The following is a 26,830-nucleotide window of genomic DNA, read 5'->3' as shown; positions in this document are numbered from 1 at the left end:
ACTTATTGTATTCACCTTTTGGACTAATATGAACTGGGAATGACGGAATTACTCTCTAACAGAGGCTACATGTGCTGCTGAAGATTACAGACACAGATAAGAGGTTTTCACTGACCGTGGGCTATATTTTGTGTTGTTTTGAACCTAAATACGGACGAAATGTCTGCTATATGTAGTTTTTCTGTAACATATCGGAGACTGTAAAGGCTGTATGTGTTTATATATGTTCATTTATTTAGTTATTTAATATAATTACAGACGTTACAGTAGGCTATTTCGCACCATTGATCTGCAGTTATAATCAACTCATGTTCATTGAAAAGTTAGTATTAAACATTTCTACACAAGTATTTATGTGTATGAAGACTCTGTTTTGTGAGAAGTGCTTCTCATATGATATGTGAGCGACCTGTACACCTTTATTGTAGACATTTCCTCGAGCGAAAATGACGTCGACTGAAACTTACTGTTATATACTGTACCACGCCCACCAAAAGGGTACCCTTGTTAGTGGAAACGCAATCCTGATAAAGGTGACCTATACCAAACTGAACCGTACCGTACTGTACCAGTCAGTGGAAACGAGCCAAAAGCGTACCAAACCGTACCGTACCATACCACTCAGTGGAAACCGGCCATTTGTTACAATGAATTAAAAACATATGCTGTCATGACTAATTGTTTATTTAATTTTTTAGAGTTTACTTTTATGCATGTTTTAAATTCAATTAAAATGTGTTTTATTAATCTGCTAATGCTTGAACTTCTATGTAGATATACAATAAGTTGTGTAAAATAAAAGGTATTAGATTAAGAAAATAAACTTTGTATCACTAGGTTGTATTAAATAAAATTTAATTTTAAAAGATTAAAAGATTTCAGTATGAATGTAATAATAGAATATGAGTCAGGATAACTTAAAACTTATTAGTCCATGAGATGTACAGTTTTAAAGTTAAGTGTAATTAAAAATGTTGTTACATTCAATTAAATTTTGTTAGGTGATCAGTTAATTAATAACAGTACTATTTTTGTAATAAATGGAAAGCAAATGACATTTGTCTCCTCCCTTTTTTCGGATCTGAAAAATCTGTTCAATCCGTCACTCAAACTGAATTGCAATCCAAATCATGAGCTTGGTTATTCGTTACATCACTAATATGTGCATATATACATATAATGCAACAGTAATACAGTAATACAAAATATTAAATACACTTTAAATTTATTCAAGTTTATTCAATCTTTAGATTTATTCAGCTCAAATTTTCCACCTCATTCCAAATATTTTATTAAAAATGCATGATAAAAAAAATTTAAAATAAGAGAAAACAATTACAATGTGTGCAAATATTGTCACTGCATAACATGTAACGATATATTTATAAGACAAATAAACATATGACCAATAAAAATAAAATTACTAAAACTGATGGATCCTAGAAGACATCTTTACTGATTTAAGTAATGTAACATGGTACAGAGAATGAGATACTATATCTACAACATGTAACTGCTCCAGATGGAGGCCAGTAGAGCAGTGCTGAGAGCTGCAGTCGTGGATAGTTGAACAGCACTTGCTCCATTGCACAGATCTGTGATGCAACAAGATTTGGTGATTGAGTATCCCGCACCCAGGATGGTTCCAACAGTGTTGTTGCAATTAGATGTACAGCCACTTGAAGACAGACTCAGGAATCCGGTCACATTGAACACTGTGAAACACAATACATCAGGATTTGGTTATTGCATGTAGGCTGTGCAATAGTGGCTTGGTTTGGTTGTACTTGTGACTACCACTTGAAAATGTTTCATATATATTGACATGTGTTAAATACATTTTAAACAGTCCTTAACTTTAAATTAAGTTCGTTTGATCTACAGTTCATGGTCTCACAAGAAAACGTAACTATTTTATGCTTTGTCAGTTTAGTGGCTAATTTATGTACAAGGTTAGTCATACAAAAATATAAGATTTTTAAAAGGAGTCATGACACCAAACCCCACCCCTAAACCCAACCATCATTAGGGGATGAGCAAATCATACCAAAATGTACAAGTTCATATGAATAGCCACTAAATCACAGTTATGAATTGGTGTGAGATGGTGTTGGTTTGTGTGAGGTTTATGTTTTTAGTTTACATAACCCTTTCTCCAATTAAAAAAAAAAAACTTAACTAAATTAAGTTCATTGAAACATTTGTGTGTGCGTGTGCGTGTGTGTGTGTGTATGCTTTCTGACCTGCTGAAGCAGTGTAGCAATTGGTCTCAGAGGCAGCGCATGACACTTGGGAACTATATAAGCATTTGCCTAGGATCCCCACTTTACATGAATTACACGTCAGGGCTTCAGCTGGAGAAAAAGAAAGACAACATAAAATGATATGCAATCTAACAATTCAATTTTAAATAACATTGATTTGGTATAAAAACACTATTAGTTTAACAGTGGGACAAACTGAGCATACAATCTTGTATGGACATTTGAAATATTTTTCATAAAAGATGTTCACATTGTTAAATAAAGTTTTTCAAATGAATTAAATAAAAATGTTATAGAATGTTTTGTGTCTACAGCAATCACAGCAATGTACATAATTATCAAGATCAAGATTCTAAAATCTAAATGCAACTGGACTTTTATCACAAGCATCACAAGATATCACAAGAATTAGCACTGTCACTGATGCTTCAGCAATGCACACTTCAAGTCTTGTACATTCATTTGAATCAATTTAAAGATTTTTACTGTCATTTTTCTCCTACTTTTCTTTAAACAGATACAATTTCCTTACATTTATGTTTAAGTTTTTTATTAATCATGATGGTTTAAAGCTTTCCCCATGCCCACGTCTAAATAAAAGACCCAAGACTTTTCCTAATGACCTATATCTCTGTGGACTTACCTAGAGTGAAGAAACCAATCACAGCAATGACTCCAAGCACTATTCTGTTCATCATGTTGATGATGTGTAAACCAGAGAGCAGTCCTCAAATGATTCTTGTGAGATGAACAGGTCCTTGTACAGCAGCAGACTAGATGGCTTTTTTCTTTTTTTGGAATTTGTCCAAATATATGGTCAGGCACAAGAGGGTGGGGTTTTTTTTTTTTTTTTTTTGTTAGAAAGGAGAGCAATGAATATGCGCAAGTGTAAAGAAGCATCTGAATGTGAAGAATGAGCAAAGCATTCTGGTTTGGGGAGTTTGACACTATTGACACCATATACACTCTTGAGCACAATATTTTCTTAAGGTGATACATTAGAAATGGAAAGACCCTGTAAGCACATAAATAGACAATACATAATGGACAGCTAAACCAAGGTAAAAAAAAAATCTTCCAACTTTTGAATAAAATAATCTAGCATATTATTGTTACACTTGATTGCCTAAATTCCTTTTGTCTTGTAGAGAATGGTCAAACCAGTGCAAAAATGTGCCACACCCTGTATCTGCCATGCATGAACCACAAACTAAAGACCACATATTAAATGTGTATATCTCACATTAATTATTACATCTTCAACAAATGAGAGAGTTTGAACAAAAACCAGATTGCCTGCTAAATTCAGCATGGTACCAAAGTTAGCAAGTGTATATTATTTATAATGTACTTAGTTTTTTCAGTTTGTTTTGTTTAAATTTTTGTCAGTGTACGTAATACAATTGTCGCACTGTGTGGAACAGTTTTTTAAAACTAACAATGTTACATATGTCATGCTGGGGCAAGTGGAGTCAGTGACTCATGATATTGATGTAATAAATACCTAATTGTTGAGTAATCTGTCGTAAGCAAACATGCAGTACACAAAAGTTTATTTATACACTTTCTAAAAATGTAACATAGGAACAACATTACAAAAACAAACTGGAAAGTATTGCATGGTTTTGCCTTAATAAAGGAATCAATTCAAACCATAATAATTAGATAAGCTTTATTTATTAATCATCAAATGTAAGAATACATCTTATTGTACACTCACCCCACACTTGTTTATGCTCTCTAAAACTTCTCTCTTGATAAATGAGTACATCCAATTTTATTTTAATAATATCTGAGAAATCAGAAATTTAAGATGTAGAATATGTTGGATTAATTAGGCTAACAGCATAAAGTTTAAGGTTTATAAAACAGGAGCTGAACCTTTAATGTTAATAATAATTAGAATTATTAGAAGAATCCCTGTTGGTCAATTTACAGACAATTTTTTATATATATACATTTCGGTATTTTGGCCAAAATGAAGCTAAGAAACAGCACTCGCATAAATTACAAAATGCTAAATATTTTGTGTCTTTAAAACAGGTTTATTGTTCTTATATTGAAATGGCAGCACACATTATAATGACAGCTTAAACAGATAATTTGTTGAAATAGGGCAAAGGTCTTATCATTGCTTTGCAGACAGTTGTAAACATAAGCCTTCATTCTGTAGATCCTGTTGGTGAAGTTTTCACACATTTATTCCAGTAAAGGATAAAAAACGACTTTATAGTTGGAAAAAAAGGCATACATCTAAAATACAATGCATGAAATCCCCAATATTTAAACTAAACAATTTCCTAAACATAATGCAAGCATTAAAATTTTGGTCCAGAATAGAAGACCATAAACTATTGTTAAAGTATGTTTTCCTGCAGATAAAAATCATAAAATAGACAACAACATTCTACCAGCGATAAAACATTAATTTAACAAGGATTTTATGGGTAACCCTTTTTCAGAATGTTACTTGATGCTGATTATTACATGCAAACCTGCCTAAATTGATGGTATGTTGTGCCATATTTTTACAACTGAAAACATTAATTTAGGATTGACTGCTATTCAAGTTCCAGTGTGTAACCCAATTTAAATATTCATTATATTAATGTTTCATATTGCCTTCTTTAAAGCTATATTAAAGCAACAGGGATGCGGTTATACTACTATGCATGATTTCCTCTGTAAATATGAAAGCTAAAATGATCCTCCTCAAATTAGCAATTTGGCCATGAACACAGAAGTGATGGTAGTGAAAGCCATGCTGACAGCAGAGATGTGAATGTGACCTGAGTTACACAGGTCAGTAGCACAACATGTCTTGGTCATCTGGTATATCTGAGTGCTTGAGTTAGCTGGAAAAGTCGTCGCTTCCGTTTTGTTGCATTTGGACAGCTCAAGACATCCTTTCGTCTTTATATCCACAAGACCACCTGAAATTCAAATGTGTGAAAACACAGATTACAAAGTAAATCTTGTAATATTTGTGACAGGCAAATGCTGTACGGTAAATTATGTTGGTAAACTACTATGTTAAATGAATGTTTTCATTTTAGATGAAAATGTGTGTCTGCCCTTTATTAGTTTTATGAAATCAATAAGACACTTAAATCAGTGCTATATTGTCAGTATATTTTTGCATGTTCTGCCTAACAACATTTGGTTTATATTTGCTATATTATAAGCATTGTTTCTCATAAAAATCTTGTAAAATGTGGGTGTTACAGCTTTTGAAAAGCATAAACTTACCTGCTTTCCCTAATCCACTGAAGCACTGTTGGCCAGCATCACATGTCTTTTTGGTTGTAAAGCAAAAATCCCAAAAACCCAATTTACAGTCATAACACTGCAGGCCATGACCTGACAATAAAGATTCATGAAAAAAAAACTGTTAGTGACTGTTGTAAGGAATACCTATGTAAGGAATTAAATCTCTTGTTTTAGTGGGAAGGCAGTAACTCTAATACACATTTGTTCCACACACTGGTCAAGCCAGCAACAAGAGTTAACTGTTCAACATTTCTCAACACATCTTTCTCCACTCATTATTTGCTCTAGACCTGATGTTCAGTGTGCAAGTCATTTAAAGCACTTGAAACATTCACGTAACAAGAAGAAACATTGAAAAACAACTATACAGGCCTGCTCTACAGGTCTGGCTTCATTGGTAAAATAAATATTTTTGCTAAATCATGTCATTCACAGGAGTGATGAAGAACTGCACATAAACTTAGCCCATCAACTTAGCCCAAAAATGAGTAAATGCTAAGACAAATTTTGTTTTTGAATGAGATTACACTTTAATACGAAACATTCAACAAAAACATGCTAAGTTTTGTAGTTTTTAGAGGGCTCCCCAAAGACTTTTATCCTGTAGAAAATGTATATTCTTTCCTCAAACCTTAGCTTCAACCCTAAACGCAGCCGTCACAATTTTTTTATTTTTCAAAAAGAAAAGTATGGTCTAAAAATGTCTCAATGAGAAAGAGTTTGGGTATTACTATACTTGTGGGGAATTTTGTCCCCTCAGTATAGGAAATGCTTCACACTCACACAGAAACTGAATACAGCAACATAGAAAAAAACTGTACACAGAATGGTTTCGGTCACACCCTGAGGTGGAAGTTAAAGCCTTTTAGGGATAAATGACAAAAGCCACCAACCCTCCTTTCTACCACACCCACCCCTAAGTCCATCAACCCACCCACCAGTTTTCTTATGTTTATCTTGATATCTAAATGAGGCCATATTATACATTTATACACAATAGTTTACAGAATTTTAGCTGAATCTCTAAATTAATAATGGCATTCATTTAATATTAAAAGGATTTAGCCAAAGGAAATTGAATGAATTAATTTATTGAATGTATTTATAAATCACAATTCCGAATAACTAAACTACTAAAAGAGACTTTACCACTAAAAGAGATAAACACATTTCATAAGATCTAAACAAGTATAAACATGACTTTATGATAGTTCAGATAATTACTAAGTTCTTCCCTCTTTCCCTGGAGTCTCTTTACTTAAATCCCTGTTAAACCTGTTTTCCAGGCACAGGACCGTTTTAAGAGCTGCAAATAGGACAGTGGAGGTAACAGAGAATATGGCTTTGACACATCAAGCTGTTTAAAGCTCTTTGAAATAAATTGTTCCAACATATATTAGTCAATAAGGAAATGTTGTCTCCAAGTTTCTGAGTTTAAATGGAAATTAAAACCAATGGAATATTGTTGTTGTTGAGCTATAAAGCTGCTTCAAGTGTTTTTTTTACACAATGATTCACAGTTTTGTAGTGGCGTGCAATACCAATACCACCAAATTGCATTTAACAGTATGTATGACTAAATGTAAACAATTACAACAACATGGTTGTATAAATTTATCTTTGGATCTTCTAAAGAATTCCTTTTTACTAAACTAATAATGGCATTTCTCACTAATAATATATAATCTGAAATGCTAAAATGTTTAGTTCTGAATAGTTTAGCAACTCTTTTAGCAATTGATGAACTTGTAAATTGACACTGGACAACAAAAATGTATTGAAATAAAAGTATAGCACTTAAAAAAAAAGGAGCATGGATTAAAAATTACATTTCCACTATGATAGCATGCACTAAAATATGTGGAAGTGCTGTAGATAAGATAGGAATGCTTTTTGAATGTGCTGTAGACAGATTTCAAGCAAGTCACTACTTGCTAAAGCCTGAAGGTACTCCATGCATTTCTGTGGCTGAAAATAATCAAATGCATCAGGCACTAAATTTATGATCAGTTTTACACGAATGAATTTGTGTTGGGAAAATGAGCCCACATTTTTCATCATTTATACAAAAGATTATGGAAATGTATATATTGTATATAATGTATAGAAGGCAAGCAATGTAGCCTCAATTTATTATTTACAGACCTGCATGTTTCAGTAATTCATTAAAAGACAATGTAAAATAATAATTACATGACACAATTTTTCTAAAGTGCATAATGCATTCTCTAACCCTTGAATGGGCACTCAAAGATTTTTCAAAACCAATTTCTTAGGTATAATTGTTATCCTGACACCACTCTCAGCAACTTTTTGAGCGATTTTTGTTTTAATGATTGCCTAACAGGTAGTTACAATGCCTGTCCATTAATGTAGCAAATATTTTATTAAGAGTACTGGCTTTGCCTGTTATCCAGTAGAGGCCAACGAAATATAATAAGCTACAAAATAAAAAAGGTTCTGCTTATTTGTTGTACTTGGTTTTAATGCAGTATCTATTTACACACTGTGTATCTTACTTGCACAAATAACCCATATTGCTGGCAGAGCCTATTGGCTGACTCTAATTAATGCCTGATTACAGTAGTCAAAATGACAAGCAACACCCTTCTTTCACAACTGAAGTATTCTGTAAGTTGGTAAGATGTTTGGAAGAGGACATTTTGGATACAACAAACCTATAGGTTCAATTCAACTTTTGAATTTACCTTCAGATTTTTTGTTTTTATGATAACTCAACAGGTAGTTACAATACCTGTTCAACTAATGTAGCAAACATTTTATTGAGTACTGGCTTTGCCTGTTATCCTGTAGAGGCCAACAAAACTTAATAAGCTACAAAATAAAAAAAGGTTCTGCTTATTTGTTGTACTTGTTTTTAGTGCAGTATCTATTTACACACTGTGTGTCTTACTTGCACAAATAACCCATAGTGCTGGCAGAGCCTATTGGCTGACTCTAATTAATGTCTGATTACAGTAGTCAAAATGACAAGCAAAGCCCTTCTTTCACAACTGAAGTATTTTGTAGGTTGGTAAGATGTTTGGAAGAGGACATTTTGGATACAACGAACGCAGGTTTGAATTCAACTTTTGAATTCACCTTTTGAATTTTTGTTTTAATGATAACCCAACAGGTAGTTGCAATGCCTGCCCATTAACGTAGCAAACATTTTATTAAGCGTACTGGCTTTGCCTGTTATCCCTTAGAGGCCAACGAAACTTAATAAGCTACAAAATAAAAAAAAGGTGCTGCTTATTTGTTGTACTTGTTAATGTAGTATATATTTTCTTGTAAGCTGTGTTTCTTATATGCACAAATAACCCATAGTGCTGGCAGAGCCTATTGGCTGACTCTAGTTAATGCCTGGTAACAGTATTCAAAATGACAAGCAACGCCCTTCTTTCACAACTGAAGTATTCTGCAGGTTGGTAAAATGTTTGGAAAAGGACATTTTGGATACAACAAACCCAGGTTTGAATTAACCTTTTGAATTTTTGTTTTAATGATAACCCAACAGGTAGTTACAATGCCTTTTCAATTAATGTAGCAAATATTTTATTAAGATTACTGGCTTTGCCTGTTATCCCTTAGAGGCCAACAAAACTTAATAAGCTATAAAATAAAAAAAAGGTTCTGCTTATTTGTTGTACTTGTTTTAATGCAGTATCTATTTACACACTGTGTGTCTTACTTGCACAAATAACCCATACTGCTGGCAGAGCCTATTGGCTGACTCTAATAAATGCCTGATTACAGTAGTCAAAATGACAAGGAACGCCCTTCTTTCACAACTGAAGTATTCTGTAGGTTGGTAAGATGTTTGGAAGAGGACATTTTGGATACAATGAACCCAGGATTGAATTCACCTTTTGCTGAAACCATTCTTCATTTTTTTTTCTTCAGGAGATTAAAAATGCAATTACTTTAAACAATTTACATTTAAAAAAAATCATTAAACATTCAAATAAAACACCTAATGTGTATTTAATAAAAAAGCGTATAAAATGGATAGTTCCAGTCCATGATTCTGGTGGACCCTTTTCACATTTCCGGGTTGCTTAATAGCGGAAGGCATCATATCTGGGTAAACTTAGAGCGCAGTGAATGGGAGAGTACAACAAATACTTTTATTTACTCTATTTGCTGAAATAATACAAGAAAATCTCGACGAAGGTATTATCAAGACTTTCAGAGAAAAGAAAAAAAAAATTGTGTGAGACTGACGACGGCAGCCAGAGGAGAAAATAATGTCAAATTTACTCTCAGCCCCATAGACGCTGCATTAGAAACACCTCGCATAAGCGGTAATTCGGTTTTTGTAATTTGACGCAAAGATGATAGGATACATTAATAAATGCATATAAATGTTCATACGTTTTTTTTCTATCTTAAATCTAAAGGATTTAAGATGATGATCATCAGTTAAGATGATGATCACAGTTAAACGCGTCATAACAATCTTGTGAAAAGGGTCCATTAGTTGATCTGCATTCTTAACTGTTGTAAAGTAATCCACAAACAAAAACCTGTGACCTGTTTTATTTGCTTTATTTAATTTCGTTTCACTCAAACCCTGCTTCGTATACCGAATTATATATATATATATATATATATATATATATATATATATATATATATATATATATATATATATATATATATATATATATATAATCTGCCACTGTAAATAAAAGCATCAAAATACACTTGCTGTAAGTAAAATGTTGTTTTAATATAGTGCAAAAATAATAATGAATATGAATGCTGCTATTTTCACTTGGTGTAGACAACTGTTTTAATAACATAGACCTTATAGTATAACATTTTAAGTCATTTGGGTTTGTAGCTTGGAGTGTAGAACATGTTTTCATTTATAAGTTTGAATTAATAAATGCAAAATATGCTGCTTCTTCAAATCGGAATATCTTGCAATTTAGCAGATCTTAGAAATTTTTACCAACATTGTTGCTTGACAGTTTGGGTGGTTTGATGTATTTTCTACCTCAACCAACATTGCCCCTTGTTATTTTCTGCCTTTTCCCAAAATACTTCACAAAAACTGCTTCTTTCCTCTGTATTTCTTTTGCTGACATTTCAAATTTTCCTAAAGTTGATAGGGACAGGATCATTGTTAATTTAACTAGATTAGCACTGAAAAGCCAGTGCTTGCTCTAATGAAGTGCAAATAATCAATTATGAAAATATAGTTTGCTGATGGAAATACAGTACATGTGATCAGATGCTGTTAGAGGCGGATTCCTTTTTGCCACACTCTGTGTTCATTTCAGTCACACTTTAGTCAAGAAAAGCAGTAAGCACAGAAAATAAAGCGAGAATACATAATCAAATGTGACCCAGTGTATCAACTTTTCAAGCTCAAAGAAAGAATGTACTATTTTCTTTATTCACTTTGTAACATATATGGAACTTTATTGTCTCCTGCACTTTATTGTGTTTCCACTCTATAACAAACAATTGCAGAGGGCAGATCTTAATTTAGAGCCAAACTGACTGGTTCAGTGGGCAAGATCAGTCAAGTTCTGCTACAAACTGGGTGGGTCTCTCTGCCTCAGGCTAACCTGTCTCTTTCCCATGAACAAGCACAGATCTATGACAAAAGGGCAGGAATATAAACAACTACCATCCAAATATAACATTCTATTAACAAATTCCACACTGCATTATTACATTAAAAGTTTGAAACATCTAAAATCTTCATATAGCTTGATCTAGGTTCAAACTGAACACAGAATGCAATACTTATAATGACTCATAAACCACTGGCTTGTAAAGTTGTTTTTGACAGATCAAATATTGTAGAATTAAGTTGTAAATAGTCCAGAAATAACCAAACAAATACTAATATACTGCGATTATAATTGCTGTTAGAAGCTAAACTCAAGCTAAACCCATTTCTAGTTGCTGAAGATAAATTCACAGTGCAAAATCTTGTATTATTTAGTAGGCTGACATGAATTAAGTGTAATAAAAATGGCATCTTACCAACTGCGAAATAAAGAGCAAGCACAAAGGAGGCGAGAATGATTTTGTTCATGTTTTCTGCTGTAAGTGAGCTGGGTTCAAGTAGAAGACCGTTACACTGCCGTCAGACTCCCGTTAACAGCGGAGATCCGCTAGATTTATAGGTCTACTCCCTGGGAACGCCCGTTAGTCTTCCGAAGACGGAAGGCAATGAAACACCAACAGAAGTTACAGGAGACTCCAGGGCGCGGTGGCAATTATTACGCATATTTCTAAATAATATTAACTCGATGTTAGTTTTGGAAATCGAAATCAGCATCTAATATAGGCTAACAAGCAGACGTATGAAAAATTCACAGCTTTAAATAAATGCGATTATTTTATATGTAATAACCACACAAATTGCGCAGCAACACCTCATAAACAACCAGAATACAGCATCCCTGCAAACTCAAATGGTTCCTGGTTATTAGAGAACCAAAATATAAACTTCCCTAAAAGTTGTTGGTTATTTTCATATCATAGAGAGAAATTTTCCAGAACGTTCCTTGCAGGTTATTTTCGATGGTAATTTTATTGCCCACAGAGAACCTTTCCAGAACGTTCCTTCTGTTTTATTTTCATAACCTTGAGAGAAACTTCTCTGAACTTTCCATGTAAATTAATTTTGTGATTTATTTTATAACCAAAAGAGAACCTTTGTTAGAACTTTTTGTGCAGGTTATATTAATGTTTTATTTTATAACCAAAAGTGAACCTTCCCAAAATGCTCCCTTTGTCATTTTAATATTTTATTTTATAACAAAAATAGAACCTTTCCAGAGCGTTCTGTGTTGGTTTGATTTATTTATTTATTTATTTTTTTCAAATAATAACACACACAACCACACGTGTGTTTTATATAAAAAAATTGTTTTGTTTTGTTTCTGGTCTTTGTAATACAGTTTGATGATTTATTATTTTATTTAAAAATATTTAATTTAGTTATAATAAATTATATACAGTCAACGTCGACTCTATCACGCGATTCATTCAAACCTGACGGGCGGCTGGAACTCTGCACGCAAGAGCAGTGGCGGCTCATCAATCTGCGTACAAATAACACGACTTTACACTTTCCATTTGCGTGCAATGCTTACGCCAAAATCCATTTTTGCGTGCATATGATACACCAATTCTCCCCATTCGCTTATGTTGAGAACAGATGCGTACAAATACCACGCACCAACTCTACGGCGATGACGTCATGAACAAGACGCTCGGTTCCATATTTTACAGTCTATGGTTCCAACGCACAGTTCACCTGATGAGGGTCCATATTGAAGCAAGTATGTCTTTTTCTCCTTTTTGTGAAGAAATCACGGATTTAACCGCATTATTTTGATAGATTTAATGTTTCTGCATCACGTCACATAGAGTCGTGTGTTAGAAACGGCAGATTGTGCGTTCAAAGTTGTTATTCAAGTGGTCGTTCGGTTAGCACAGCTGGTAGCCTAGCATTCACAGCCTGTTGCCATTGGTGATACAAAATGTATCTGTTTTTATCATGTTGTGACATAATTGGACGTTTTTAAACATCAGAGATGACGGCAGATCTACAAATTAAATTATAGTTGTGCATTTTGAACTTTAATATGACTCTGACCTAAAGTTTCCGGTTGTTATTCGCTAATATACATACATACATACATACATACATACATACATACATGCATACATAAACGTTATAAATTGTAATCAACGCTTGCGTAAGTCGGTTGGTCGATGTAAGTCGCTTTAAACATGTAACGTTAACCTTTAATAATATTTTTTGGCAAAAGGATTAGTTTTGTTTGCTGAACGGGATTCAATGATCCGAGTCAGTAAAATGATCCGAGTCTTAGCTAACCTCTAGCTAAAGTGGTTACTTCGAGCATTAAAGTGGACTAATAAGTGCAATTAATAATAAGTGCAAATGGGCTTTATTCTCAAATTGTTGTCTTAATGTTATTAGCTATACCTGACGTCAGATCGGTGTTACAGAACATAAAAGCCGATCTGAGATCTGCTATAATAGTAACGTTAGACACTTTAACTTAATGTAATTCATGCATGCATCACTAGTTGAAAAAAAAAAAAAAAAAAAAAAAAATTTACTAATGCTTTGCTTCTTAGACTTTACACACCTGAAACTTGTCTATAGCACTTGTTCACTGCTGCTCTTATAGTTGTGTAAATTGCTTCCTTGTCCTCATTTGTAAGTCGCTTTGGATAAAAGCGTCTGCTAAATGACTAAATGTAAATGTAAATGTAGTTGCGTGCAGATCGGTGCAGATGCATGGTAGTATTCGTGAAAATATATATTTAGAGAAAAGCATAACACGTAAAATCAAAATTAAATTTAAATAATTTATCAAGCGTTTTAAAATGCCACGTTAGACCTTTTTTTTTAAATCACTTACGTTAATTTAAAAGAAACAAAGAACTAAATTGAATCCATAAAATAATACAATAAATAGATATGATAAAATAATTGACACAAAATTGATTTAATAAGGTAAAACAAATGAATAAACAAGTATTAAAATAATAAATTAATTGTATTAAAATAAAATTATATAAAAGGTATAAAAAAGCAACAAAATAAGTTTCAAATTAATTTATTACTATTATTATTTTTATAAAAATTAAATGAATAAATACAGTGCTACAATTAGCAGGGTGGAAAATGTGTAACCTCATCAAAAATACATCTTTTTCCAATTAATATCTTGGAGACATTTTTGTTGTTAATTTATGACATTTATTTTTTTATTTCATTTATTATTTCATTTATAGTTTGTGTTGTCTAAAAGACAGAAAAACACCGGATTAGGCTATTTCTGCTATATTTAAATTTTATATACAATAATTAAGCATGATTTAGTTTAAAGTCAGTGTGCCCAGCAGAAAGCCATTTGCTACATTAAAATGAGGAATTTACCAATACAGTTTGCCAAAAAAGATTCTTTAGCAATGAATGAAATCTTCTGTTAAATGATGTAACTGTAGCCTTGTTAACATTAATGAAGTGAAATGACTAATGTTAAGTCCCATATCTGATGTGCTCCAAGCTTTGCTTTGAATTGTGATAATCAACTCAAGTTTGAGTTGCAGTCTGATATCAGATCTAACTGACATGCATTTATTTTTATAGGACAATGTTTGGAGGAAATAAGCACAAACTAGAAGCTGCTCTTCTGTTGGCAGATTTATTTGTTGAGGAGATACAGGCAAGTTTCAGTCATTATAAACAAATGTGTAATCATTTAACTCCTGTTAGTTAATGCCTAGTTTTCTCCCATCTGTTTCATTACATGCTAAGTCCCCAAAAAAATATCAGATAAACCTGAATTAATAATTGTGCTCTCGGTACTCAGTAGTCTTAATGCAAATAGGTCATATAAATTACATTGTAATGACAAATACATATAGGTTTGATATTTTTCATGTTGCAAGCTTGATAAATTATTAATTTATTTTTGTATATCTGGCAAGCAGTTTCAAACAATTGTCCTAATGTGGCTTATTATTTTCCCAACAGTTTGTTCTCCATGGGCTTGTTCCTCCCTAACTGCACCATGTACTGTGAAGCAATGAAATATTTTAAATATTTGCATTTTAACCTAAAGCCCAAAATCCATCACACTGCTACTGTACCCCATGTAGATAATAAAGGGTGCCTCAGCTATATATATATATATATATATATATATATATATATATATATATATATATATATATATATATATATATATATATATATATATATATATACATACATATATATATATATATATATATATATATATATATATATACATATATATATATATATACATATACATATACATACACACACACAGTCAGAATTATTAGCCCCCCTTTGTTTTTTTCTTTTTGTTTTTTTCTTTTTTAAATATTTCCCAAATGATGCAATATATATGTATGTTGGATCATTTGGGAAATATTAAAAAAAACAAAAAAAACAAAGGGGGGCTAATAATTCTGTGTGTGTGTGTGTGTGTGTGTGTGTGTGTGTGTGTGTGTGTGTGTGTGTGTGTGTGTGTGTGTGTGTGTGTGTGTGCGCGTATATATATATATATATATATATATATATATATATATATATATATATATATATATATATATATATATATATATATATAATTGTTTTTGTTTTTTTTTAATCTTGGAAGAATTTTTAAATGAGTATTTTATTAACTTTTGTACATTTCTTATTGCTGTTTTGCAGACAGTAAAGAATGCCTTGGCTGCAGAGTTGATGTAGGACCATTTGTACTGCAGCGATGACACAGTAAAACAGTGGGCTATTGATGTCAAGCAGTAGGCAAGTAGTGGTAAGTAAAATGTTTTATAAATAAACACTGGACTGTTCAATGTGTAATGCAACTAGCAGTAGCTTAATGTTAAATTATGGTGTGGTGATCAATACTATTTACAGGTTCAGTTTATGTTTATATTTTGACTCAGAGGAATAAGTTTTATTTTTTTAAAGGTGAAAGCAGGATGATTGATCCATCAACTCGAGTAAAACCAAACTGTATAATTTGAGGAAATCAATAACAGTAATAAAGAACTGCACATTAGACTCCTAAATCAGGGCTCTGTTTTCTCACTCCATATCTTCAAAAGGCAGTTTTTGGTTCTCCTTCTTGGTGCAGTTATCTCAGTTGTTTTATACACATCTACTTTTCAATGAGCAGCTACAAACCTCAGGATTTCTCTGTCCCTTTTCTGTATCTGCAAGAGCACCATGTGTTACTTTTGTCAGTTTATAGGGTCATTGCTAGGGTCAAGGCTTATGGGGCAATTAATTAGTTTTCTGCTCCAGAAGACACAATATATAAGTTCACACACCATATATGCATGGTGTATGCATTAGTATATATGCATTAGTATGCCTTTTGTTGTCCGGTCCTTTATTGTCCTGAAGTTTGTCTGTTGTTGCTGCACTGTGTGCAATAAACAGAACTTGAGTGCTTTTTTAACCTTTACTTTACTTTAGGAAATGCTGCAGCCGGTCCTGTTGCTGCTCGTGGCTTGCAGCCGTCCATCGAATCACTCTTTGAGAGCATTTGTCAGAAGAAAACACTAGCATTTAAAGGTAGAATGTATGTATTAGTAAATGATGCAGATTGGTGTTACACTGATTCTCCTTGTTCAATTCCATGCAACACTTTTGTAATATCATTGCTTTTTTCTCATATTACAGATCGGAACAAAAGGGGTCAGATGATTAGTCAAAAGACTGCCCAAGAACAGAAACGCTTGCTTGAAGAGATCCAGAGATACAACCGACAACCTAATGGTGACCATGTGGACACAGAAACTACAGTAACTGTCCAACAAAGCAGAAGAGAACAGGATTTAACCTTGACGGGAACAGAACACAGGTGTTGTATTAAGATGTAACTAACATATACGCACACACGCACACACACACACACACACACACTTTATATGTGTATCAATAAAGTTTTTTAATTGAAAATTTGCTTCCATCATTTGGGAAATATTTGAAAAATAACAGGAGGGCTAATAATTTGGACTGCAGCTGTACATGCATACACACACACATACATACACGCACGCACGCACACACACACGCCACTGTTTCAGTGTGGACAAGCAGGAAGTAAGGGTAAATCTTCTCTTTAAAATTCACAGGTCATATGTGAAGTGAAAAGCCATTATTCTGGTTTAATAAATAGCCAAAACGCTGTCATCTAATTATTCTTCTATTTAAAGTTGGTCTTTAAATGTACAATTTGTTTGTAATGTAAATAAGGTCTCTCTGATCAAATATTAAGTGTGACCGTAATCCCAATACTCTTTATGTGTGGACTTTTAGGTTATCCGAACGCATTCACAGAGGATGGGTCCAAGGGCCTCTTTGTGTACTGAAGAAAAGACTGCAGGAGCTCAGACTGAAACAGCAGCAGACTGTAGCGTGCACATACAGAGGGATTCTGGACTCAACTCCTATCCTGATGGAAGAAGACGAAAGGGAAATGGACTTGGATCATGACATTAGCTCTGAGGATGAAGATGAGGATGAGTATGATACAGCGGTGGGATCGCTTTGGTTTCTAGACTTCAGAAACATCTCTTTAAATGTATATATTTGATTTAGTTTGAAAGTTGAGTTTTTTTAAAGACCATTAAAGCTAAAGGAGATGATTAAATTCACTGACGTTAACACTCGGGCTGCACGATATTGGAAAAATCCGACATTGCGAGAGTTTTTCTGTGATATTTGTTGCTATATGATTAATTATTTCACTAGATGAATTGAATAGCTCAGTTTGGAAATAACTCCTTATTTAATATCAGTTGGGATGATTTTGTAGGCCAGATAATCTGCACAAATGAAATGTAATTAATTTAACTCTTTTGGTGAGTCTAACTGTATTTGAGAATAAAGTGAATAATCAAACATAAGCAAATGATCTTCACTGTAGAAAAGTTAAATGCAAATGCAATTTTATTGCTATAATTTCTTGTACACAAATGATTTAAATGCACTTGAAATCTAACAGTCATAGGCCTTAAACAAAGCAAACAAGCACTCGTTCACCCTATTAAGGTCAAACTTCACAATCACTCAACAATATGGTTCCTGATCAGCTATAGATCCACTCAGATTTCCTGAAGGATAAATAAACTGAAGCTGAACTTGACATTGCAGATCCTGTGACGTGACTACTGTGAATGATCACATTGTGATATGGATGCTGAGACGAGATATATTGTGCAGCCCTAGTTAAAACTGATAACAGAAATATGCAGTTCTTTACCTTTGTAACAACATGCTGATTTACACTGCTGTATTATCAGGAACAATATGTTTGTATTGTTTCTGCTCTGCAAAACTTTTGGATCTCAAATGTCTGTAAATTCTTGCTAAAGCTGTAGATATGAAATACACATTTAATTAGTCATTAACTAACTAATGATTGACTTCTGTTAATCAAAATCCAGGCCTTGACAAAAGAATGAACTGGACACTTTAAGATTTAACTCGAACTACTAACATGTTACTGCTAGTTATCTCATACTACCTCCCTGTATACTATTAAGACACTGTCACTTTATCATCATTATCATGTTTACAAGCTTTTTGCTCTACCGTATATACTGTTTTGCACTATACTTTTGCATTATATACCGTTTTGCATCTGCACAACTCTAGTTTGCACTGCTTGCCGCCCTTAAGTGTAATTGTATTGTTTATATATTTTTTTTATTTTACTTGTATTTTTAGATTATACGTGTAATTGTATTTACTGTAATTTCTTTTCAAAACTCTACTTTTTGTATTAATGTTATATGTTCGGGTCTGAGGGTTTTGATTCTCTGTATGTCCTGTACATGTGGTTGAATTGACAATAAAGCTGACTTTGATTTTGATGTTGGAACATTGAAAGTCCCAGTTACACTGTCATAGTAAGATAGATTTATCACTCTACAAAGAGAACAACAGCGCAAGAGGTGTTGAGTGTAATAACTAGTTTAAAATAATACTGAACCACTGGAAAAGTAAAGTAAGAGATTTACAGAAGCAGAGTACTTTATTCTCTTTTTTTCCTAAAATATTGTGCAGAACATCTGCTTTATAAAATGAAGAATGTAGATTTTATGAATACAATAAGCAGAAGAAAATGAAGTCATAAACTGATATTTTGCAGAATATTTCAGTTTCAGATCAACTGCATTGGACATTTCAGACTGTCATATGATTTATTATGGTTTGTTGTACTACATCAAGTAGTTAATTTATTTTCACCCAATAACAGTAGTCATTTAAACACTAATTAATGTAATCAGGAAATAGTTATTTTTCAAATTACATTACCCAACAATGTTTAAGAGGAGGTTTAATGTAAGAGAGAAAGAATATAAATGTGTAATAAAATGTATAATGTACAGTATAAAAATCTGCACAAAATATAAAAACCCATCTTTGTGTGTTTGTGTGTCTCAGTCTTTGTGTAGCTGATTTGAGTATTGGACCAACAAAATGAGGATCAAGACAGTAAAATGAAGAGATGTTGGCAATCTGACACTCATGTAAAGAACTTTGAGTGTGAAAAAAAAATATATGATTTAAAGGTTAAGTTAAGGTTACGTTAGGCACATATTTAGCTGTGATGGTTAAGGGAAGGGGCTAGACAATGTCCTCAGAAGGTGTGTTTGTGTGTGTCTGTGGACCATGCATTCCTCATGTTGTGGGGTTGTTATTTTGTTTAATTGTCAGAAACAAACAAACAAACACACACACAGACACACACACACACACAATTAATATGTTGAATATTCAAAGTGCTCTGAAACTAAACCTGAGATGGCATGTGTCTGTAAAATTATATATATATATATATATATATATATATATATATATATATATATATATATATATATATATATATATATATATATATATATATATATATTGTAGACCAGAAACAAATACACTGTTGGAAAGGTATTGACCTGAAGAGTAGTATATGTTGGTATGAACATTTTACATGTCCCCTGCTTTGAAAAACTGAGCATCAAATCTGTACTTTGGTGCATGTTTGAAGGCTTCTAATTCAGCAAAAAAGGAGCCTACACATATAGGCCCAGCTGTAAAGGAGAGCTCTTGATCTTAGGAATCTTGTGAGTACAGTCAGCATTGGGCACCAACTGGGGGCGCTGTAAAATATGGTTATAATTTATTTAATCCCATTTAACAATAAGATATTTAAAATCTGAAAACATATTTGTGTTTACCATCTCCATAACTCCCTCATTAAACTGTCAACCCACTAATTACAACTTCTAATTCTAAGCAAAACATAAAAATAAAAAAAAACTACAATTCCTACTAGCAGCGTCACGAAGTTTCATACAAATCAGCGCCATATTTGTAGTTCTTTTGGTTTGCAAAGTAGGGTTTGAAATTAGGGTTACAAAAAGATATATCTACTGCATAAATAAACTATCTAGTGCAATCAAAAAAGTGATTACACGACACGTAGATTGGCTATGTCAACAAAAAGTAAATAAGTTGGTTCATTTCAGACATTTGAGACAAATTAGGTGTAAAACGCGCTAACTCAGCCCACAGCCCAAAGCACTTCCACAATTTTACACTACACAAAAAATACATTGAAGACTCTAAGAAGAAAATAATACAAAATTAAATCATTAACAATAACATACAATATAATTGAGTTATCAATGAAAAAATAATACTTTTGTTTACGTCAAAGCTATGCAAATATGGCTAAAAGTGTCAATCACCATAGCAACGAACTAAAGCTACAGATAATTTACATAAACTTAAGACTGTGGAAATTAAATGCATACTGTTTGTGGCACACTGTTTTAATTTGACATATACAGTATATATATATATATATATATATATATATATATATATATATATATATATATATATATATATATATATATATATATATATATATATAAATAATTGATGTGTGTTTTGACTAACTTTTATATGATTAACTTTATGTTAAATCAGATCACACTATGTTTTTTCTTTTAATTCTTTTACAAACTTAGGATTTCATTGTATGCAGAAAAAATATAGTGTACTGATTCAGTAATGTGGTTAGTGTTAACAGAAACGTATTCATAATATCAAAATTGGCTATAATATGACCAAAGCACTGCTAAAGATGTTCTAAAGCTTCTATAAAACAGTGTTCAGTGTCAAACACTGGGCCCAGACAGAGCTCAAAGTTCAACTGTTACTAGACTAGTACTTGAGAGTGTATAAATAAAGTACAAATCCTACAACATGACTTTAATTCACAAAATACTTTATTAACATCCAAGCAGGGCAGCACTGTGGCTCAGCGGTCACCTCACAGCAAGAAAGTCGCTGGTTCGAGTCCTGGCTGGGTCAGTTGGCGTGTCTGTGTGGAGTTTGCATGTTCTCCGTGTTTGTGTGGGTTTACTCCAGGTACTCCAATCCAAATACATGCTGTATTGGCCATAGTGGATGAGTGTGTCTGTCAATAAGTGTGTATGGGTGTTTTCCAGTACTGGGTTGTGGCTAGAAGGGCATCTGCTGCGTAAAACATTTGCCAGTGGAGTTGGCGGTTCATTCCACTGTGGCAAACCCCTGATAAATCAGACTTAGCCGAGGAAAATTAATTAATGAATGGACTTCTACACACTCATTTCAATTCATCTTGTTTTGTACAGCATTTCTACAATGTAGATTGTGTGAAAGTAGTTTCACATAGAAGATTATACTCATTTCATTCTATTCTAAATGTATTGTTGTCCACACAACTCAGTTTCATGGGAAGACGTTTTTTTTCTTTGCACCACCAAGCTGACAACAGATCTAATAGTAGACTTCCTTTATGACACAGTCACCATCTATTTTCTCCTGTGGTTCTCAAGCTGGGGGCTAGGTCTTTTGGCTGAAAGAAATGACAAAATAAACAAACAGATATTATACGTTTAGTTTCTGAAATATGTTACAAACAATTGTAGATTCTGACATGGTTTATGAACACTTCTACAAATGTCCCAGACAAAATGGGCATCTTGAAGGCTGTTTATATGATGCTGCATCTTGTTTTCATTCAAATGTAAAACCCATATTGTAAATCCAATCATATTTTGTGTGATATGCAGTACATCCCCTTCCAACTGAATATTCAATTATGACAGTAAGTACTTAAGAAAATAACAAAGCATATCGTTTATGGATCAGTCATTGTTTAACAAAATGCCACTTAAAAAGAGTTCATAGGTTGAGCTGTAGTTGTGACAAAGTGTTGTCTCAGTCCATCAAAATGAGCCTACAACAGTGGTCCAGTTACCTATTATATACACACACATGTAAATAACACCCAATTCATGCTAAATTAAATAGATTTCATCTGTCCTTTTAAAGACAAATGATGTGCCATTTAACCAAGAAAGCTCAGATTACCATCATGGACATGGGTACTAATGAACATTACTTCTTTACAGCCCTTAGGAAGACACTATCCACTGGATTCACACAATGCAGTTATATTGTATAACTACAAACCTTGTTTTCACATGTCTTGCACACGTATTGTACTGGAAAATGTCCAATGTGCTGTGAAACTGGCAAGCTGTGAAGAAAAAAGAACAATTCTGTAAATACAAACCATTCCACCTTGATGTAACAGTAGTAAACCCAACACTACAGGTGTGATCCTGACTGGCATATCAGTAATCTACACATCCCAGTTAATTTGGTAAATTTCTGTTTTTTTTTTTCTGACCAGTGTAATTGTGTATAGTTAATATATCAATACAGTTAATAAATCCTTGGTTGCCTTTTGATGACAGTCATATTCTGTTTTTGGAATAATATGGGAAACGATGTGTATTTTATTATACGCAAGCTCTTGTGAATTCGCTGGTACTTACCAAGATGTTTAAATATCCTCTCTGTTAGCACATTGTTGATTTGGGTCTTTTCAAGGCAAAAGTTCTTTACCAAGTCTAATTTAATATGAGGCAAAGATGAAGAAAACTTCCAAGGGTTACACTGTATAAACTGCAGGTTAAAATAATTTCTAAGCTAATTAAATGCTTAGGTTTTTACATCTAAACAGAGAAAAAAATATATTAAAAAACATTTCCAAGGTAAGAAAGACTTGGAGCCCACTACCTGATAATGTCTCTCGCACTACCAATAAAGTTTTTTTTCTTAAAGAGCCCCTATTATGGGTTTTTGAAAATGCCCTTCCATGTAGTGTGTAACACAGCTCTAAGTGAAGTGAAATATCCAGCTAAGGCTTAAATCTGTAAGTGTACAGTGTTTAAAACTATTGATTCATCTATAAAAGAGTCGACTCATAGTGCTTCAAACGAGTCGTCTTGATAACGAGTCATTAGGTGTTTCGCGATGACGCAGCTACGAAACACAAGTAGTTGGGCGCGCAAACCCGGGAGATTTGAAACCTGCGGCCCCGCCCACTAACAGAAAAAAAAGTCTCACACACACACAGAGACACACACAGACACTGGTCGAATGAAGTCACGCTGTGCAGATGGATATTATGGACAGTCTAATCAAAGATGAAACATCAGCAATATAGCCCAGCCTTGAGCAGATCGAGTGCTTCTGAAAACGATATGCTTTCAAAGAAGACTTCATCGGTTTGTTAAAGGAGGGATCAGTAAAGACTGTCAGAACATGGATCAGTGGATCATGAATCAGTTTCTACCCCCATTTCACAAGTTTAAGTAAGTGCGATTAAAATTATTGCCTTGTTTACTCTAGCTTGCAAATTATGTATTTAGTTGTGTTTTGTTACTTGTAACTGCGTGTACTGTATCAGGTTAACTCTTTATATTCTCATATCGCGTGTAAAGCCACGTTGAAAACGCGACGCGTGCCGCTTTGATTACGGATCGTCAGCTGTTTACACACATGCAACGGTCAAGTTTCAAAATATTTCAGCTCAATATTATAGTCTCCTCGTGTGTGTAACGCACGGGTATTCGCGGATATAACTGAGCGCCGCTCCTCTATTGACGCGCCGGCCCTGTGTGTGTGTGTGTGTCTGTGTCTCCTCGTGTGTGTAACGCACATGTATTCGCGGATATAACTGAGCACCGCTCCTCTATGGACGCGCCGGCCCTGTGTGTGTGTGTGTCTGTGTCTCCTCGTGTATGTAACGCACGGGTATTCGCGGATATAACTGAGCGCCGCTCCTCTATGGACGCGCCGGCCCTGTGTGTGTGTGTGTCTGTGTCTCCTCGTGTGTGTAACGCACGGGTATTCGCGGATATAACTGAGCGCCGCTCCTCTATTGACGCGCCGGCCCTGTGTGTGTGTGTGTGTCTGTGTCTCCTCGTGTGTGTAACGCACGTGTATTCGCGGATATAACTGAGCACCGCTCCTCTATGGACGCGCCGGCCCTGTGTGTGTGTGTGTCTGTGTCTCCTCGTGTATGTAACGCACGGGTATTCGCGGATATAACTGAGCGCCGCTCCTCTATGGACGCGCCGGCCCTGTGTGTGTGTGTGTCTGTGTCTCCTCGTGTGTGTAACGCACGGGTATTCGCGGATATAACTGAGCGCCGCTCCTCTATGGACGCGCCGGCCCTGTGTGTGTGTGTGTGTGTGTCTCCTCGTGTGTGTAACGCACGGGTATTCGCGGATATAACTGAGCGCCGCGCCCTCTCTATTCAGCCGCTCCTCTATGGATGCGCCGGCCCTCTGTGTGTGTGTGTGTGTCTCCTCGTGTGTGTAACGCACGGGTATTCGCGGATATAACTGAGCGCCGCGCCCTCTCTATTCAGCCGGTCCTCTATGGACGCGCAGGCCCTGTGTGTGTGTGTGTGTGTGTGAAAAGAGCAAGAAGACTGTGACCTCCTCGCCAGTTCTTGGACTTTTTGCTCAATAAAATAGTTAGTCGTCAGTATTTTCTAGTCCATCGTCTGTGTTTACATTCACCCACTGGCAGCCAAAATCCACTATGAAGCGTGTATGCACTGTGACTACTTTTATATTGTAGATTAGCAGCTGGGCATTTCACTCTTGCGCTGAAGCCTTGTCTGTGTCGACCAATCGCAGCAGGCTGTCATCGTTCCAATCAGCGCAGATTAGCTTCGCGCTGAGGAGGGGTTTGGAAACAAATGAATCGCTGAACGATTCATATGGGAGTCGCTGGGATAATTAGGTAAAAATAAATGCAGATTATAAGACCATCAAAGTGTTTTTTGACCTTGCATGCATATTAGACTGTTGTTGGAGACCCTTACAACCTAAATATGACCCTATTTCATGTATAATATGGGCTCTTTAAATAAAGGTATACCTTTTCCGATCTTGTGTGGCACTGTCCATGGTGGTAGTTCTGAACTGGTTAACAATTGGAGATTCTTTACTTAATCCAGATCCTACACATTTAATGACCACTCAAGCAAAATACAAACTTAGTACATAATATGTGCATATTTGGGTGCTTCTTTTAATATGTAGGCTACTGAATGTTCTTTAAATGAGTAATTGCATTTTATTTGCAATTAGATTTTTTATCATTAGTTCAAGATATTTGAGTTGAACCATGACTTATAAGATGAGATATTTAGTAATAAGGTTAGCATCTGCTGAGCAAGAAAGACTCAACAATGATCTCTCTCTTTACTCTCGACCCACAATCAAGAGTAGGTCAAGAGTATGGAGAGATATATCCAGCTTGTGCAGGATATGTCAGGTCTATCTTTTTTTACATACAACATTAGAAAGCTATGATTTACAGAGAGTATGGTTAATTAAAAATGTTGCAGGAAACATGTTAATCATAAGTTACAACTTCAGGTATAACTTCCAAAACAACATAGCAAGAACAAGTTTTCGGGAAGTGCGGAAATGGTTATTATTATTTACATAAAAGTTGTAATTAAAAAGGTAAGAGGACAGTCCACTGTTCTTAGTCTGTGTTTTATAGAGGTAAACCACCTGAGCAAACCTATCTGTGAAAGAATCTGCACAACATCAGTAGCAGGAACACCTATTCACTGCATGACCAGAAATCAAAAAGTGTAAGTTACAACTCTGTGTGAAGTAGCCTTATATACAGTATAACGCCACTGAAATGATTAGTTATTATTGATTATTATTTTATAGGCAGGGCAAGATTTTGTGTAGATTCTAATATACTGAAATGATATTTGGGTTGATTTGATTGCACACTATTGCATGAAATCAGCATAGTTGTTGCTTCCCTGCACAATGTTAATAAAATTCCCTATTCTATATAAAAGAGGAAGAATAACATTTTATTACCAAAAGCTTTTGCTTGATTTGAAGATTTTTTTTGGCCCATTCCCGTGCTTGGCTCCAGAACACCTTTATCTGTGCTATGTTCCTGCACTTCAGGTCCAGCAGTTTCCCACACTGACCAAGAGAGAGCTATAGAAAAGAGAGAGAGAGAGAGTGACACAATAGGCTGTGAACTGTACTCTATTTGATCAAGCATTACTGATTTTCTACCACTTTTATATTAAGGATATAATTAACTGGATAACAAGTTAAGAGAAATTGAATATTGTAATAATATACCCATGATGCTACAAACCTAATTAGTAATGTACACATTTGAACAGAAATTATGCACGTCCATTATTGACTATTTCAATTATTTAAGTTGTCACTACTGCATGCACAAGTGAAGATTTGTTTTCTTGAACTTTTATTAGTTATTTTCTTAAATGTGGTAATCATATTATAGAAAATCTCAATGGACTGAG

General features: G+C 34.1%; 2 protein-coding genes and 1 long non-coding RNA gene across 4 annotated transcripts; 1 reads left to right on the top strand and 2 right to left on the bottom strand.

Moving 5' to 3' along the window:
* Positions 1-1,218: 1,218 nt before the first annotated feature.
* Positions 1,219-3,061, bottom strand: lye (lymphocyte antigen-6, epidermis). The gene is made up of 3 exons (XM_056479972.1): positions 2,908-3,061; positions 2,244-2,354; positions 1,219-1,715 (listed from the first exon to the last, which is right to left on the bottom strand). Exons 1-3 carry the CDS (start codon positions 2,960-2,962, stop codon positions 1,501-1,503), a joined length of 381 nt encoding a protein of 126 aa, XP_056335947.1. The 5' UTR covers positions 2,963-3,061; the 3' UTR covers positions 1,219-1,500.
* Positions 3,062-4,288: 1,227 nt separating this feature from the next.
* Positions 4,289-11,675, bottom strand: spaca4l (sperm acrosome associated 4 like). Its single transcript, XM_056479900.1, has 3 exons — positions 11,541-11,675; positions 5,514-5,624; positions 4,289-5,197 (listed from the first exon to the last, which is right to left on the bottom strand). Exons 1-3 carry the CDS (start codon positions 11,590-11,592, stop codon positions 4,977-4,979), a joined length of 384 nt encoding a protein of 127 aa, XP_056335875.1. The 5' UTR covers positions 11,593-11,675; the 3' UTR covers positions 4,289-4,976.
* A 1,092-nt stretch (positions 11,676-12,767) lies between these two features.
* LOC130247288 (uncharacterized) lies at positions 12,768-18,971 on the top strand. 2 transcript variants are annotated; one of them, XR_008839515.1, is made up of 5 exons: positions 12,768-12,847; positions 15,793-15,898; positions 16,567-16,665; positions 16,774-16,954; positions 17,413-18,971. It is a non-coding gene; the product is annotated as an uncharacterized LOC130247288 (long non-coding RNA). The 2 variants fall into 2 exon arrangements; XR_008839516.1 differs by having other exon boundaries at positions 16,567-16,672.
* The last annotated feature ends 7,859 nt before the right edge of the window (positions 18,972-26,830 follow it).

This window comes from Danio aesculapii, chromosome 19 (genome assembly GCF_903798145.1).
Source record: "Danio aesculapii chromosome 19, fDanAes4.1, whole genome shotgun sequence".
NCBI classification, from domain to species: Eukaryota; Metazoa; Chordata; class Actinopteri; order Cypriniformes; family Danionidae; genus Danio; species Danio aesculapii.
The sequence above is the reverse complement of the archived record's forward strand: the minus strand, read 5'-3'. Positions and strand labels throughout refer to the sequence as shown.